This window comes from Dipodomys merriami, unplaced genomic scaffold, assembly GCF_024711535.1.
Source record: "Dipodomys merriami isolate MVZ:Mamm:240054 unplaced genomic scaffold, mDipMer1.0.p SCAF_158, whole genome shotgun sequence".
In the NCBI taxonomy this organism is placed as follows: Eukaryota; Metazoa; Chordata; class Mammalia; order Rodentia; family Heteromyidae; genus Dipodomys; species Dipodomys merriami.
In genome coordinates this window covers 1,560,257-1,577,683 of record NW_027202915.1, presented here as the reverse complement: position 1 = coordinate 1,577,683, position 17,427 = coordinate 1,560,257, and the positions used below count along the sequence as shown (strand labels likewise).

The window sequence follows — 17,427 nt, the reverse complement described above, 5'->3', positions numbered from 1 at the left end:
AGCTTGTGTGTTAAGAGGAGCTCTCATTAGCATTTTGCCTGGGCAGGTCTCAAATCATGATTCTCCTGATTAGCTACAACTACAGGTGTGTGCCATCATGTCCAGCTAAAGATTTATTAAACTGATTCTTGCCACAAGTTCTGCAGACATCACTAACAATAAACATATATCCAAATTTATACGAATTAGAGATGGAGAGATACTCCTGGTATTACATATATAAAAAGATTCATACCAATTGCCAAGTGAGCTCAATAAAGAAATTTTATAGGTGCTGAGAGGAGGCATAAGCCAACAAAAGGTGTCAGTGTTGAGAAAGTACTATTTTAATGGCCATATGAAATTTTAAAGTTACGATTCAATCATAGCTATCTCTTACGCACGTTTTTCCTATACCACATAGTAACACTGGCCCACAATGCATAAATCAAAGCACACTATTAGGGAAGACATTACTTAGAGGCATCAGAGAAAAGGCAAAGCCCAGCACAAAAACTTACTGGAGCACACACAACTTCTCATGAAAATGCTGTGGGTAAACTGCAAACCACAAAGCCAGCATATTGAAGGCAACTGTTGTCTACTCAGATTCTACCGTCTCTTTCTAATTAAGATCCTAATTTTGTTAAGTCAACATAGTCCTCAAAGCTCATCGAACCCACTACCACCAAGCAATGACCAGTTCACACACAAACATGGGGGTCTCATTCTGTCTATTTGAGACGGGCAGGAGATATTTTCTGGATGTTTCAGTGAAATAGGAAGTCTTGTTGCTCTAGGAGGGCTCTGGGAAGCGCGTGTATTTCTCCCTGCCCCACTCTTCACAAGGATCCTGTAACTGTGACACTCACAGAATAATCTTCATGATACTACCCAGTGGAGTCTGGCTCACAGAAGTTATTTTCTGTTTGCTCATTTGTTTGCAGCTACACCTTTAACATTAGAGGCTTTCTTACATGTCTGATACTCTGGTGTTTCTATTTATATTTAGGGGGTTTTTTTTGGTTAATTTCTGTTGTTTTGTTTTTTATTTGGGGCAGTACTGGGATTTGAACTCAGGACTTCACACTTTTAGGGAGGTATTCTTCCATTTAAGCCACTTCCCAAGCCTTTGCTGCTTTTGTTTAACAGAGTATCATGCTCTTTGCCCAGGCTGGTCTCAACCATGACCCTCCTGTTTATGCCTCCTGCATAACTTGGATTGTACAGGTTATCTATCACATCTAGCTTGTTTGTTGAGATGAGGGTCTTGCTAATTTTTTCTCCTGTCTGGCATACAACTGTGATACTTCCAATGTCCTTTTCCTGAAAAATCTACTGCTTCTAAAACAGCTTCCATCAGTTCTCCATAGATTAGCCCTATCCACACATTAATGTCCAGAGGTTCCCGGACATTTTGGATACCACACTCTAAAATGTCAGGGGAGTTTGCCAGTAACTGGACAGTCTTCAGCTTTTACCTCTAACTCAGATTCCACTTTTTCTGACTTTTCAGGTTCCCAGCTCGCATCCTACAGACTCGTGTCCCTCTCATCCTTCAACATTATGGCTCTTCGAAAAGGTCTTCACAGGCTGGGAAGGTGGCTCAGTGTTAGAGCGCTTGCCTCGGATGCATGAGGCCCTTGGTTCGATTCCTCAGCACCACATAAGCCAAAAAAGCCAGAAGTGGCAGTGTGGCTCAAATGGTAGAGCACTAGCCTTGAGCTGAAGAGCTGAGGGGCAGCGCCCAGGCCCAGAGTTCAGGCCCCATGACTGGTCCACAAAAAAAAAAAAAAGGTCTTTACTAGAGTTTGAGTGAGGGTGAAAGGAAATGAAATCATATATGTATGACCAACTCATCATCATCATACTCTGAAATGTTTATGCTGGACATTAAACAAATACTCTCAAGACTTAAAAGTAAGAAAAGTTTAACTTCACAAATTACACTATTTTCATTTTACCTTTATTTCTTACCTCCCTCCAGCAAATACTTGTTTATAGACTATCAACTGTTTAAAAAAAGGATTATAAATCACCACTTAAGTCACTTTTTAATTTTTATTTGCAAATTAATAATTTTTTAAAAGTTTAAAGAAAACCCTTTTTGAAATAAAATAGGGTGAATCAAAAAGGAAACAAGTATCTGACATAAAACTTGAGGGTTAAGCAATATTCATGATCAGATATATTATAAAACAACTATAATTCCATTAATTCACTCAATCAATAATACTGCTATCTACTATACACCTACTAGGACAAGCACAGAGTGGGAGAATGAAAGGGTTTACATAAAAAATTAACTGGGTTGTAGAGCACTTTCCTGGCATAAACAAGGTCTTGGGTCCCACTCCTAACATCACCCAAAAAAAATTTTAATGACCAACAAATTGAAATTCATGAAATACTCAAAGATGGGCCTTAACAACTAACAGGATTTCACTTTTCACTAGAATAAATGCTCAGTGTAATACAAAAGGGTAACACAAGACCATCAGAGATGGACTACTCTATACCTGTCTGTAATCATGGTCACGTGATGTTCATTTGCTAAAACACACGGGATCTGCACCAAATAGTGCTTTACCGTATGTATGTACACTTTTAAGTAGCTTTAATTTTTCGAGTAAATTGGGAAAGCAGACATGGTGCACACAGTTGTAATCTCATCAGAAGGAAAAAGGGGGTCTCAGTATCAAGGCCAGCCTGGGCTGCAAAGTAAACCCTGTCTCAAAGTTTAAAAAAACTGAGTGGAACAACCATGAATGAAATCTCTCTCTCTCTCTCTCTCTCTCTCTCTCTCTCTCTCTCTCTCTCTCTCTCTCTCTCTCTCTCTCTCTCTCTCTCTCTCACACACACACACACACACACACACACACACACACACACACACACATATGCACATGATGGTGTTTCAATGACAGGCTGTATAATACACAGTGGTCACCTAGGTAGGCATCTTGGATGAATGCGGGTGACTCCATGCCTACTAAAGTAGGCAAAAGGAGAAGTCACAATGGACCAGGGTAGGGTGTAAAAAGCTGCACTGGATGCAAAGGGGATCCACATAAAAAGGTTACCCTGGGGGTATGGGAAGGTGGCTCAGTGACAGAGTACTTGCCTTGCATGCACGAGGCCCTGGGTTCAATACCTCAGCACCACATAAATAGAAAAAGCCAGAGGTGGCGCTGTGGCTCAAGGTGTAGAGCACTAGCCTTGAGCTGAAGAGCTGAGGGACAGAGCCCAGGCCCAAAGTTCAAGCCCCACAACAACCGGGGGGGGGGGGGGGGGGGGGGGAGGCTCGGCACCAATGGCTCATGCCTGTAATCCTAGCTACTCAGGAGGCTGAGATCTGAGAATCACAGCTCAAAGCCAGCCTGGGGGAAAGTCCATGAAGACTCTTATCTCCAATAAGCCACTAGAAAACCAGAAGTGGCACTGTGGCTCAAGCGGTAGAGCACTCACCTTGAGCTGAAGAGCTCAGGGACAGCGTCTAAGCCCAGAGTTCAAGCCCCACAGCCGCCAAAAAAAAAAAAAAAGACTACAACTGGGAGAATCAGCAATGATCTTTGAGACAGGGTTTACTTTGCAGCCCAGGCTGGCCTTGATATTGAGACCCCCTTTTTCCTTCTGATGAGATTACAACTGTGTGTACCATGTCTGATTTCCCAATTTACTCGAAAAATTAAAGCTACTCAAAAGTGTACATACGTACGGTAAAGCACTATTTGGTGCAGATCCCATGTGTTTTAGCAAATGAACATCACGTGACCATGATACAGAGGTCGACCAGGTATAGAGTAGTCCACCTCTGATGGTCTTGTGTTACCCTTTTGTATTACACTGAACATTTATTCCAGTGGGAGAAAAAAAGAAAAAAGGCTACACTGGTAGAATCATGAAACAGTGCAGCCTCCTGTGAAGAGAAAAGCCTGTGGTGGCTGTCTGAGACTGGGCTAGGCGAAGAGTATGGCTTTAGGGTAAAAAGAAACACAATCTGGCACACAGAATAAAAGCTGAAGAGGTGAAGTACCAGCTGGGAAGACAATGGGTGAACTGGTGAGTTATCTGCACAAGCAAGGAGATGAAGCATCAGAGAGGTCAGTTATATCCTCATGGATAGCTCACACAAGTAAATTAAGGACAATGGGAGCCATGCTTCTCAACAGTAGGCAGCGAGAGTTGCAATATAAAAAAAGAACTCAAATAAACCCAGTAATACTGGACTGGAATTAGAGATGTTGGTGCAAATTTATGATCTTTGATAAATAATACTGAAATAATTATCTATAGAAGTAAATAGATATAAATATACAGGTATATGTAAGAGGGTAGATGAATAGGAAGATAACTAGATGGATGGATGGATGGGAAGGTGGGTGGATGGGTGGTGGATGGATGGATGGGAGGGATAGTGGGTCGACGGGTGGGTGGATGGATGGATGAGAAGATGGGTGGATTGGTGGGTAGATGGATGGGTGGGAAGGTGGATGGATGGGTGGGTGGATAGATGGATGGGTGGGTGAATGGATGGATGGGAAGGTGGGTGGATTGGTAAGTGGATGGATGGATGGGAAGGTGGATGGATGGGTGGGTGGATAGATGGATGGGTGGGTGGATGGATGGATGGAAGGCTGGATGAAGATAGCTCTGTCCAAGACAGAGCTGTGAACAACACACAGGAGCAATGAGCATACTCAGAGCTCACATCTTCACTTCCTCTACTCAGACAAGCCAGGACCTGAGCAAAAAAATGATGACTCTAAGGCTGAAGCAGGAAAGGGACAGACAAGCTAAAACCATCTTGTTACAGAATCATGAAACATGTCAAAGGACACATAGCCAATTTGGAAGAACTCCTATTTTCCACACCTGGGCCAAATCAAGCCCTGTAAACAAACAGTAGTGAACGATTATAGCCTAATGAATCACAAAGAAAACCATAAGCTCATTAAGTTAAAATTGTAACTTTATGAGAAAAGGCATCTACATCATTTCTTCTTCCTATAAAATAACTTGATTATAAAAGGGAAGCTGAGTGATATTGGCTCACGCCTGTAATACTAGCTACACAGGAGGCTGAGATCTAAGGATCGAAGTTCAAAGCCAGCCAGTGCAGGAAAGTCCGTGAGACTATGAGCTCCAACTAAGCACCAAAAAAAGCTGGAAGTGGTGGTGTGGCTCAAGTGGTAGCGTGCTAGCTATGAGCAAAAAAGTTCAGGGACAGAACCCAACTCCTGAGTTCAAGCCCCAGGACTGGTACTATAAAGAAAAAATATGTAGGAATCTGGGAGATACCAATTTAACAAGTGATGAAGTAGTATGAAATCACCCTCCACTGAATGGGATAGGATCATGAGCTGTGAGACCCCAAAAGGATTGGGAGTTTGGAATATACCCTAAGAAAGCTAAGAGTTTTCTGGAAAGGTCAATCAGTCCTGGCTTAACAGGAACTCAGATTCCAACCTAAACTGTGTGGGAGCCTGAGGGTAGACTTAGATTTACACAAATTGTAGGCTGTTCACAGTTTAGCTCTCTGCAGAATAAGAAGGTCATCTGTCACTTGTATATAAAATATTGTCACGTGTTGAATTGTGTACCTTACTTCCTTGCACAAGACCAATAAAACCTTGGTGAATGGAACCTTGGGATCTGAAACTAGCAGAAGGCTACAGGTGCCCAGTGCCTCAAACCTCAGCTCCACGGTCCAGTCTCTGTAACTGCGATCCTCCCAGTGGCTGGGTGAAGGAGCATGCCGAGGGATGCAGTGGGATCAGAACACAGTATCACCTCTGCCATATTCTTAGCAAAAATGTTTTACCCAGATCTAATCAAAAGGAAACAAATCCAAGTTGAGGGTTACTGCCACTGCTACCAATATAAATAATCATCTGCAATCTTCAAGAATCAGTAGCAAAAGAATCTAAAGACCTAGCCCAGAAGGAGTATTACTCTTAGAAGCATGATACCCAAATGCAATACATGATTTCAACTGAATCCTTCTGCTGTACAAATATTAAAGCACCTGATAAAGCTCACAGTGGTACATGATTTCAAAGGATTCGATGATACTATCTCTTCCTCATTAATTTCCTGATTTTAATAGCTGTATTATGGCTAAAAGAATGCAAACAATACACACACACACACACACACACACACACACACACACACACTTGGAATGACAGAGCATCAAGTAGGCAAATTATTCTCTATTGGTCCAAGAAAAATAACTGTACTTACATTTTTTCTGTGTTTGAAATTGTTTCAATTTTTTAGTTCTTTTTTAGAAATGAAAACAAAAAAAAAAAATTAGATGAGCCAAGAATGGTGGCGTATACTCATAATCCCAGAACCCGGGAAGCTGAGGCAAGAGGATCACAAGTTCAAAACCAGCCTTAACTACATAGGGAGACTCTGCCTGAGAAAAAGGTATAAGGGGCTGCAAAACCAGCCATAACTACAGAGGGAGACGCTGCCTCAGAAAAAGGTGTAAGAGGCTGGGAAGGTGGCTCAGTGGTAGAGTGCTTGCCTCGCATGCATGAGATCCTGGGTTCAATTCCTCAGCGCCACATAAGCAGAAAAAGCCGGAAGTGGTGCTGTGGCTCAAGTGGTAGGGTGTTAGCCTTGAGCGCAAGAGCTGAGGGACAGCGCCCAGCCCCCAGGACGGGCCAAAAAAAAAAAAAAAGGTACAAGAAGACAGATCATGTTTTTAAAATGTGTATGCTATCCTAACTAGTTTAAATGTCATCTTGATGAGAGCTGTCAGTAGTCACTAAAAGATATTCAGCAAGATGCTGATAAATCAAAAGATCACAGTTTTGTTTAATTTTGGACGAGTAGGATATACACAATTCTCAGGCTTGAGATGTGAGAAACAAGGAAAAGTATATTTAGCATTTTATGGACAAGGAAAGCATGGACAAAAAGATCTAGGGATATATAAATCCATTTACACAAGGTTACCCTATGTAAGTCAATGGTGCCAAAAGCATACAAGGTAGAATAAAAACAGTTTAAGTGCTGCACTTGGTTGATATTACCCCACAGGCAAGAAGCAAAAGAAATAATATAGTCACATCAATCACAGCCTCAAGCAATGGACTTCCAAAAAAGCTGCCAGCTTAGCATGCGTCAGTCAGCAAGTGATACACTGCAAAGGTATGCAACAAAAGGACAGAAACAAATTACACAAGACTTGCAAGTATTATTGTGGTTTAACCCATAAACTCTAGGAAATCTGTAAGGCAGAGTACAAAGTTCTATGACATCTTATTAATGTGTCAGGTTCACCACATACCTGAGGTACTTAGTCTGCTTTCAAATGTTTCAGGGCAAGATAACAGGTCGCTACCAGGACAATCAAAATGCAGCTTTAGTCACTGCCTCCCAGTCAGGGTTTTTCTAATTTTTCCTTCTTTTAAATCTCAGCACATAACCCTTCTAAGTAGATATCTGACTACTTTTCACAGTATCTGAGACAACATGGGGTATTAGCCGCTCCTAGCAAACACCCATACATAACAATAAGATTTGTACTGAAACAAACAGGACAATTCTACTGCTTTTGCAAAGCTCTCAGAAAGTCTATCTAGCTTTGTTCTATTTCACAACTATGATAGGTTCTTTGTATCAATGATTGAGAGGCAAATCAACTGAAAAGCCAAGGGTCACTAAAAAAAGATCACTAAGTTAGCAGGATCATGTATGCAAACCTCGTATTGTACCCTATAAAGACATAGCTCATAACCCAATGTCCCTTGTAAATATTTATATATGCCATGCTCAACTCCACCAATTAAATAAATATTGCTAAATTAGCTCTGTGATACAAGCATGTAAAAATGCTAACCAGGAAAAGGAGAAAGATAAGTCAGACAAACCTTTGCCTATGTTCAGACTTTGATGTCAGGTGTCACAGTATCCTAAAACTTATGTGGCAGACAAAGCTGGGAATCACTCTCTACCATACTACTAGCCTCCAGACTGAGACACCTCCTACAGCTTCCTAGTGTATGCCAGCATGGCCCAAACCAGGTAGTTTCTAAATTAAAATGCCCTTACCTAGGCAAAGTAGGTAAAGCAACCAAGTTTGTCTCAGAAATTTTTGAAACTTTTCCTGTGATAAGGTGCTTTGTAATATAAGCAATAATACTTCACACTTATAAAGGATTCTAAAATTGCATGAGTCTATGACTGCTTCTTCTGAGACCTTATAAATGAATGAAATCTTTTTCAGGAAGACATCTAACAGTGGGGTTTTTTTGCCCTGGGATCTGAACTCTGGGCCAGGGTACTGTCCCTCAGCTCTTCAGCTGTAGGCTAGTGCTCTACCATGTGAGCCACAGCACCACTTCCAGCTTTTTCTGCCACAGCACTGAGGAATCGAACCCCCAGGGCCTCATGCATGCAAGACAAGCACTCTACCACTGAGCTACCTTCCCAGCCCCCATCCAGCAATACTTTAACATGCTACAATCATAGTTACTGAAGATACAAAAGATAGAGACTATCTTTAATGTAAATGCCTGACATGAAAAGCAAGTTTAATTAGAACAAGAAAATAAGATACTTTTCATTAATCCCAAGAGGTTTACAAGTTCACACACTGGCTCCTTATTCTCCTTTCACTATTTTATAGGGCATATTTCAAAGATGCAAAATACTCCAGTAACAGCACTACTGTTCCACCAGGCTTAAGTTTATTTCCAAGTCACATGATTTTTACACAGAAAACAATTAACAGCTGCTAAGTAAAATATAACTTACTCAGAGCGTGATTTTATTTCCAAATCACACAGCATCTCAAAATTTCTCTCAATATTTCTAATTGATACTCAGGGAGTTAGAAGGAGAACAATGAAGTCACACTGAAACATCATTTCCAAGGAGTGTTTCATGGCACCCTGTTTGCCATCTAGCCTCCAAACACTGCAGAAAGAGGATTCCAAAGTCAAGTAAGCTTATGACAGAATAGCCTGCTAAAATTCTAATGTTGGGTTTGGTCTAAAATAGTTTTACCAACATATTTACCTGCATAAACTACACACACCACCACCACCACACTCCACCTGTTAATGTTCCATGGATTTACAGAACACCTTTTGAAACTAGGGAGGAAGCTGGATGAGAAAGCCCTATCCCAAAATAGCAGCAAGCAGTTCAAAGAGGAAAAACTAAAGGGCAGACAGTGGGACTGTGATGGGGAGACAGGTCTTCATGCCTCCTATTCTTGTGAAAGCCGAAGTTTTGCACTCCAGCAGTGGAGATATAGAACCACCAGAATGGGGAGGGGACCTACTACTGCCAACCAACTGATCCTAAAGAGGCAGGCTCTGTAAAGAGGAGGCGTGGAGCAGTTGGTGAGGCAGGGCAGTCCTGAAGAAAAGGAAAATCCCTGGATCTGGAGAGGAGCTTTACATTCCATGACATGAAAGGACACCCACTCATATGCCTGGAATAGCACAGAGTTACAATATGGGCCATTAAAACACTAAGGAAAGAACTTCTCACTTATGAAGATATGGTCAAAAGCAGCTGAACAATTTATACCCTGTTTTCAATACTTAAAACATGAACTTACTCACTGGCAGTCTATTGAAAAAAAAAAAATCTATAGAACTACCAAGTCTTCAACCACATCTATCCCAGAATTAATTTGCAGCCAACAGGAAGATATAACCAGGAAACTACTACCATCATTTTTTTTATTTATATTTTTTAATTGTGAAAATACAATTACACGAGCAAGGTAATGAGTACATTTCTTATCAAGCATTGTTGCCTCCTGTTTCCCCTTACCATCCCTTCCCAATTACTACCATTATTTATAGGTCATATGGTTATCCCTCAAGTTCAGCTGGCTTAGATTCCTCTTTTAATAAATGAAAGTCAATATTCCAGGTTAGAAAATAAAAATACCAGAGGCAATGAACCACCAAAGAAAACATGAAGCCATGAAGTTAGTTCTATCGTTATAAGAAAAATACCCACTCACTCACACAGTTCAGATACTTGGTAGTCATTTTCCTTTCTCCTTCATTCTCTTTCTCTCTCTTACCACTTTCTCTCCTGTCTCCCTCCCCTCTCCCACTCTCTCCACTTTCCAAGTATCTGGCCTCTATAACTGCCTGCATTAAATTCCTCCTCTGTCCCACTAATCTGTCTTTCTGAGAAAAGAATCTATTCCTACATTATCACTGTTAAATAGTAAACCTACTGTAGTTCATCTATACTAATCAAACTGTTCTGATCTATAAGAAATACAAGGCACTGGTGGCTCCTGTCTCTAATCCTAGCTACTCAGGAGGCTAAGATCTAATGATCAAGGTTCAAAGCCAGCCAGGGCAGGAAAGTCCATGAAACTCTTATCTCCAATAAAAACTACTCAGAAAACACTGGAAGTAATGCTGTGGCTCAAGCAGTAGAGCTCTAGTCTTGAGCAAAAAGTTGCTCAGAGATAGTACCCAAGCCCTGAGTTCAAGCTCCAGGACCAGCACCAAAATAAAATAAAATAAAAGTATAAAACAGAAGAAATATAAGAAAACACAAGTGTTTTGTATAATAACACTATATAAACTTTATTTTTTATTATAGTATTTAGGTTTTTTTTAATTCTGGGTAGATTATTGATTTTGAAACCTATCACGACTAGTGGGGGGGGACAGAAAACACTGTTTCATATAAAGCTTACTGGCAATAAGGTATCAAAAGAGAAAAAAAGGCTGGGGGGGAACAACTTTTCCATTAAAAAAGTAGTACTACAATATTAATTTATAACAAATTCAGTACTTTTACCCTAAAATAGACTGGGCTTACTAGGTAGCAGCAATCAAGTCCTATGACTTATGGGACATTTCACAAAATTTCCAACATGTTATGATTTTTTTTTCTGCTTATGTGGTGCTGAGGAATCGAACCCAGGGCCTCATGCATGCAAGGCAAGCACTCTACCACTGAGCCACCTTCCCAGCCCCATGTTATGATTTTTTTATCCTAAATTTCCATATGAAGTAATTATAGTTCCAAAATTCTTAGTGTTAATCCTGACACACTCTTCTCACTCATAAAGCAATACTCTTGGGGGAAAAAAAGTGATCTTTCTTAAAAAAATTTACTAACAAATATCTCCATCTGTTGTAGTAACCAGTATCATTTGGTGACTACCTCTAAGCTTGACTTGGGGAACAGAAGGGGGAGTGGAGTAATAGCCTTCCAGCACTTGCTGAACATGTTTCTACCATTTGCCAGCATTGTTCCAGACAAAATAATCTGATTCACTCTTGAAATAGGACAATCAGTTACTAGTATAAAAGAAAATAAGCATGTACTTATATGTGCATATGTATTTATATATAAACTAGCATGCAAACTGCAATCATTTCAACAATTTAAGAAACAAAGGGGACAAAAAGTCTTTCAAATCTTTGTGACTATAACTAGAAACTAGCATACATTATTAGATGTAAAAGCAACTATGGTCTTAAAGTGCTCCTTGATTTAATCCCCACTTCTTCCCCTGCTCTATTTATTCCCCTTTGCTGTGACCATCAGCACCTAAAACAAGGATTGTGTTAAAGAAAAACATCACATTTCACAGAATTGTCATTTTTCTTATTGCCATGACGTTGCTACTAACAAAACATTAGCTGGGCTAATATAAAACCGAAATGGGCCAGGTGCCGATGGCTCACACCTGTGATCCTAGCTACTCAGGAGGCTGAGATCTGAGGATCTTGGTTCAAAGCCAGCATGAGCAGAAGACTCTTATCTCCAATAAACCACTAGAAAACCAGAACTGGCACTGTGGCTCAAGTGGTAGAGTGCTAGCCTTGATCTGAAGAGCTGAGGGACAGCGCCCAGGTCCAGAGTTCAAGCCCCACAACCAACAACAACAACAAAAAACTGACATGGACCCACATGTGTACAATGAAATACCCCTCAGTATAACTAAAGTAAGCTAATAAAAAAAAAAGTGAAAATCCTATCTAGGAATAAAATAAAATTGGTGGAAATGAGTCAATACTGACTCCGTTTATTTTACGTAACCTATCATCAGCATTGATAAGGATTACCCAAATGGCACTTTCATTAATACAAATGCCAAACACAAATAATTGCCATGTAATACAGAGTATTTACACTGATCTCTTACTGTAATTATTGAGTCTTTTAAAGATTTAATGACCCAATAGTTTCTAATTATTAAAATAAAACTGAAAATATCATATGGCAAATCTAACTTCTTAAAATTTAACTCAACAATAATCCCTCTAAATTTCTACCAGCTACCAAAAAAATAATGCTTAAAAAAATAAACCAAGGTCAAGTCAGAATCTGGAAATTTCCTTGTTTTTTTCTGTTAGGTAACAAGATTATATAATAATCAATTCATATATGGAAAAACAGCTGATATATTTCAGCACCTAAGGGAAAAAAATACTCCCATTGCCATTCTTGACCTAAATTCTTCAGTAACCTAAACACAGCCAATTCTAGACAGACACCAGTGGCTCATGCTTGTAATCCTAGCTACTAAGGAGGCTGAGATCTGAGGATCACAGTTCAAAGCCAGCCTGGGCAGGAAAGTCTGTGAGAGTCTTATCTCCAATAAACCACCAGAAAACTGGAAGTGGCTCAAGTGGTAGAGCACTTTCCTTGAGCTGAAGAGCACAGGGACAGCACCCAGGCCCAGAGCTCAAGCCCCACAACAGGAAGAAAAAAAAAAAAAAAGGTAGCTAGCCTACTACTTACTCATTTATATCTATTCACAGCTTTCCCATTCTGTGCATGCATGCACACATGCGCACTGGTCCTGGGGTTTGAACTCAGAACCTGGACACTGTTCCTGAGCTTTTTTTGCTCAAAGATAGTGCCCTACCACTTGAGTAGATTTTTAGATTTTTTCTTGTTGTTTTGATGCTTACCTGGAGATAGGTCACAGACTTTCCTGCCTGGGCTAGCCCACAATCCTCAGGTCTCAGATTCCCGAGTAGCTCTGATTACAGGTGAGTGAGCATCCCTTAGCTTTCTTTTCCATTCTTAACTTTCTTTTCTTGCTCTTCACTCAAACCTATAGGGCTGATAACCCCCACATTCAAGACTTCACATCCCAACTTACAAACATGCCTGAGAGGCTGTCAGTACAGCCCAATGACAGCACATACAAAGACCTGATTGGCATTCCCAAAGGGGGGAAGGGAGGGCTAGGTGGACCAAGTGCTTATTAGCCTCAGTACACAAAATCCTATTCTCTTCTTTTCTAGAACTGAAAACCAGTAACAGTTTTTTTAAAAGACTGTCGAGTTCCACACCATAAAGCAGACTGCTAAGGAAAGTAGGTACAAGGTGCTAAAGGTGCTACTAAAAGTTACTTTCAACTGTGGTTACGTTCCTGGTCTGAGATTCTTTTAAATATATTACTAAAAATGCAATTTGGCCCTATACTTGTGCTTTTGTTTTTTTGGCTTAATAAATACAGGCACAAACAATGTGGGAGGTTTTCTACACATAAAAGAAATGTATGAAAATATATTTAACAGAGAACATTTATTTTAATAATACGCCAAAAACTCATAGCACAAAACTCCATAAACCAAATAACCAGAAAGCACCGGGGGATAAAGTGAATTTATGAAACATAGGATGTAAAACCATTATGTGTTTTATATTTTATATTACACATAAAAAGGCATGTAGCCGGGTGCCGGTGGCTCACACCTGTAATCCTAGCTACTCAGAAGGCTGAGATCTGAGGATTATGGTTCAAAGCCACCCCAGGCAGAAGACTCTGTGAGACTCTTGTCTCCAATAAACCACTAGAAAACCAGAAGTGGCGCTGTGGCTCAAGCGGTAGAGTGCTTGCCTGGAGCTGAAGAGCTGAGGGACAGCGCCCAGGCCCAGAGTTCAAGCCCCACGACCCACAGAAGAAAAAAAAAAAGGCATGAATTCACAAGTTTTAAAAAATCATCCCATTCCCATTAAACTGCATCATAAACTGACATCATATTGTCAGCATTCTTCTAAATACTGGCAAACTGGACCATTAAAAAAAAACCACGATGTGTAATCATTTCTTGAATCAGTAGTTGAGCTAAGAAACTAATTTTGAGTAAACTTGAAGTCCAAAAATATTTTTAAAAAACAGCCCCAGATTTTTACTTCCTGAAAATAAAGATTTACTCTGAAACAAAGGTTAGTATAAAAACATACCAACAAACAAAAATCATTAACATTCCAACGGGGACACAAAACAGCAGTTGGCCAAAATGCTTGCAGAGCCACTGACACTAGCAGAGGGCGGGGAAGAGAGTGCGGGCGGGCGGGCGGCGGGCGGGCGGGCGTCAGAGTCCACGTGCGCAGCGGAGGCTCCGCACTCCAGCCCGGAGTCGCGAAGGCCCCGCGCAGCCCCGGCTAGGAAGCTCGCACCCTAGCTCTAGCTCGGTGACAGGTCTTCGGGATCACATCTCTATTTACAAGTCTGAAGCAAAACTCTACCCAGTGACGGCTGAAATCCGATTCGGGGTAAAATATAACTCTCAAGCTACCTCGAATGGGTCTCCATCAACAAGCGTCACAAAAACTCAGAAATGTCCGTTATTTTACTTTAGAGACCTGACCGTTTGGGGGGGCGGGGTAGGGAGAGCCCACGACTCGTCATTTCCCTAGCTTGTGCCCCTGGTCGGCCACCTCCAAGTCTCCCCAACACTTCAACCTCTCCTCTCGTCCCCAGGGATGTCGAGGACGGTGAGGAAGGCTTGCGCCAGCGAACGTCTTTCCAGCCCAGGGCTGTCCTCCGGCCATGCTCTGGCAACCTCCAGCAGCAAACCCTTTCTGCCCGGCCCAGGGGTTCTGTGAGATCTTACCGCTGCCCTAAAGATCTAAGTCCTCCGTTCCAAGAGGCGGAGGAGGAGGCCTTCTTCCATCAAGGCCACCGCCGAGGTGCCCCGCTCCTCCTCCTGAGAAGGTGTTCACCAAAACAAGAAGAGGAGAAGGAGGCGGAGGTCAGGAAGAAGCCCCGCGAGGCGGGTCCGCCCGGGGGGCGCGGCGGGGCGCGCGGGCGCACTCACCCCATTCCAGGTACTCGAGGATGTTCTTCTCCCTCCGCAGCGGGGAGTTGCTGCACTCGTCGTACAGGCAGATGAGGACGTCCAGCAGGGTCTCCACGCTGAAGCACTGCCCGCTGCTCCGCGCCGGCCCGTCCAGGATGAACTGCTCCAGCTGCCGCAGGCGCACCTCGCCGGACATGGTGGCTCCGCGCGCGCGGCGGGCCGGGCCGGCCGTCGCGGCCCCAGGTCCGGACGCCGGGCGCTAGGCGGTGGACCTCCGGCGACGCGGCGCCCGCCACGCAGACTCACGCCGCCGACGCGCCGGGGCGCCGCGGCGACACCGGTCCCCGCAAACGGAGACAGTCCGCTTTGAGAAGACGCGGTCCCGGCGGAGCGTGTCCGCCCGCGCCGCACAACTCCTCTCCCTCCTCAGCACGCGGCCCGTGCCCCCGAGCCCCGACGCGAGCGCGGCGGCATCACCAATGGCTCCAGTCCCGCGCGCGGCCGCGGTCCGGCGAGGAGGAGGAGGGCGGCGGGGCGCGGCGCGGCCTGCACCGCGTCCTCGGCGGGCCGGGCGGTCAGCCCCGCGGGCCGCGGCCGCCGGGCGCTCTCGTCATCGTCCGCGGCCTCGTCCTCGGCGTCCGGGCCCGGCCCCGCGGCGCGCCCGAGCTGGCGGCGGGCGGGCGGGCGGCTAGGCGGCCGCGCGAGCCCGCTTCATGCCGAGGCCGCGCCGCCGCACCCCGGCGCGGAGCTGGTTCCCCGCGCGCCCCGCGGCCGGCGGGCCTGGGCCAGGGGCTGCGGCGCCGGGAATTCAGAGGACGCGGGCGGCGGGCGCGGCGCCTCGGGCCCCCGCTTCACACCCTCGGGCCGCGGGCATCATTCCGGACCGGGCGGGAGGCGGCGGCGCGGGAGGAGGAGTCGCGGCCGCCGCGGTGGAGAGCCCAGGCTGCCGCAGCCCGGCGTCGGCCCCGCCCTCCCCGCCTGCCCCGCCCTCCCGCGCGAGGCCGCGCGCCGCGCCGCCGCGCCCAAGATGGCGGCCGCGCACGCGCACGCACGCGCACTCCGTCAGAGCGGAGGGGGGGAGGGGAAGGGAGCGGGGGAGGGGGAGGGGGACGGCTCGCCCGCCGCGCCCAGGCCGGCGCCGCGCGCGCGAGGGAGGCCGGGGGGACCCGACCGCGGCGCTGCGGCAGGACGCGGTGCGCGCCGCAAACGGCGCCGCGCCCCGAGGCGCCTCCGGGCCGCAGGGCGGGGTCTCGTGGACCGCGGGGGCGCCACCGGCCCCGCACGTGGGCCGTGGGCCCCGGAAGCAAACGCCTTCGGGCCCCCGACGCCCCCACTGCGGCCGCCTGGCGTCACTTCAGAACCGGGGGCCGCGCCGCGCGCGCCCAGGCGAGACCCAGCTCCGGCCCCGGCCACGCGCACGCGCACGCGCACGCGCCCGGCACGTCCGCGGCCCCCGGCCGGGCGGGCGACCGGGCGGGCCCCCGGGGCGTCGGGGGGAGGCCCGGGCGGCTCGTCCCGCGGGGTCAGGTCCCCCGCGCGCCAGCTGACCTTGCGCCGGCCGCAGTCACCGGAAGCCACGCCGGCCGGCCCGCGCCCGCCGGCCCGCCGCCGGAGCAGCGCCCTCTCCCACCCGGAGCGCGTGGCCAGCGTCCCCCCGGTGGCGAAGCCGCGCGCGCCAACCCGTGCGTTCGACCGGGAGCGGAGCGGGGATGTCGTTTCAGGCACCCCGACTCCGGCCTGGAGCCGTAAGCTGCGGGGGACCCGCTCAAGGTCACCCCTCCGCGGGCTCGGCCCCAGCCACGCAAGGTGCTGACTGGCCCTTTGCACAGTGTTTCAGACGCCAGGGAAAGTTTATTTCTAAAGAGAAAAGCACAAGGAGAAGGAGGACGGTGGAGCGAAAGCACTCGGAGGCTTAATAATTAACTAGACACTAAACGCTTGGTGCGGTTAACGTGCTGGTTAATGAAAGGCCCAGGCCAGCGCCCGCACGAGTTCACAGCACACACACACGCACACACACACACATACATGAAAGGCCCAGGCCAGCGCCCGCACGAGTTCACAGCACACACACACGCACACACATACATGAAAGGCCCAGGCCAGCGCCCGCACGAGTTCACAGCACACACACACGCACACACATACATGAAAGGCCCAGGCCAGCGCCCGCAGGAGTTCACAGCACACACACACGCACATACATGAAAGGCCCAGGCCAGCGCCCGCAGGAGTTCACAGCACACACACACACACACACGCACATACATGAAAGGCCCAGGCCAGCGCCCGCACGAGTTCACAGCACACACACACACGCACACACACGCACACACACACATACATGAAAGGCCCAGGCCAGCGCCCGCACGAGTTCACAGCACACACACACACG

General features: G+C 46.0%; 1 protein-coding gene across 17 annotated transcripts in view; it reads right to left on the bottom strand.

Annotated features, from left to right (window-relative positions):
• The window catches only part of Cdc42bpa (CDC42 binding protein kinase alpha), a 310,452-nt gene that overhangs the window by 192,518 nt on the left and 100,507 nt on the right, over positions 1 to 17,427 (bottom strand). For 3 of the 17 annotated variants that reach the window (XM_070023200.1, XM_070023201.1, XM_070023205.1), the window contains exon 1: positions 15,051 to 15,572. The exons of 1 other annotated variant lie outside the window; for it this stretch is intronic. In XM_070023200.1, coding sequence (XP_069879301.1) covers positions 15,051 to 15,228 — 178 coding nt within the window. In that variant the 5' untranslated portion in view covers positions 15,229 to 15,572. Of the gene's footprint in view, positions 1 to 15,050; positions 15,578 to 17,427 lie in introns of those variants that run through there. 13 more of the 17 variants (XM_070023214.1, XM_070023204.1, XM_070023206.1 and 10 more) reach the window with 11 other exon arrangements.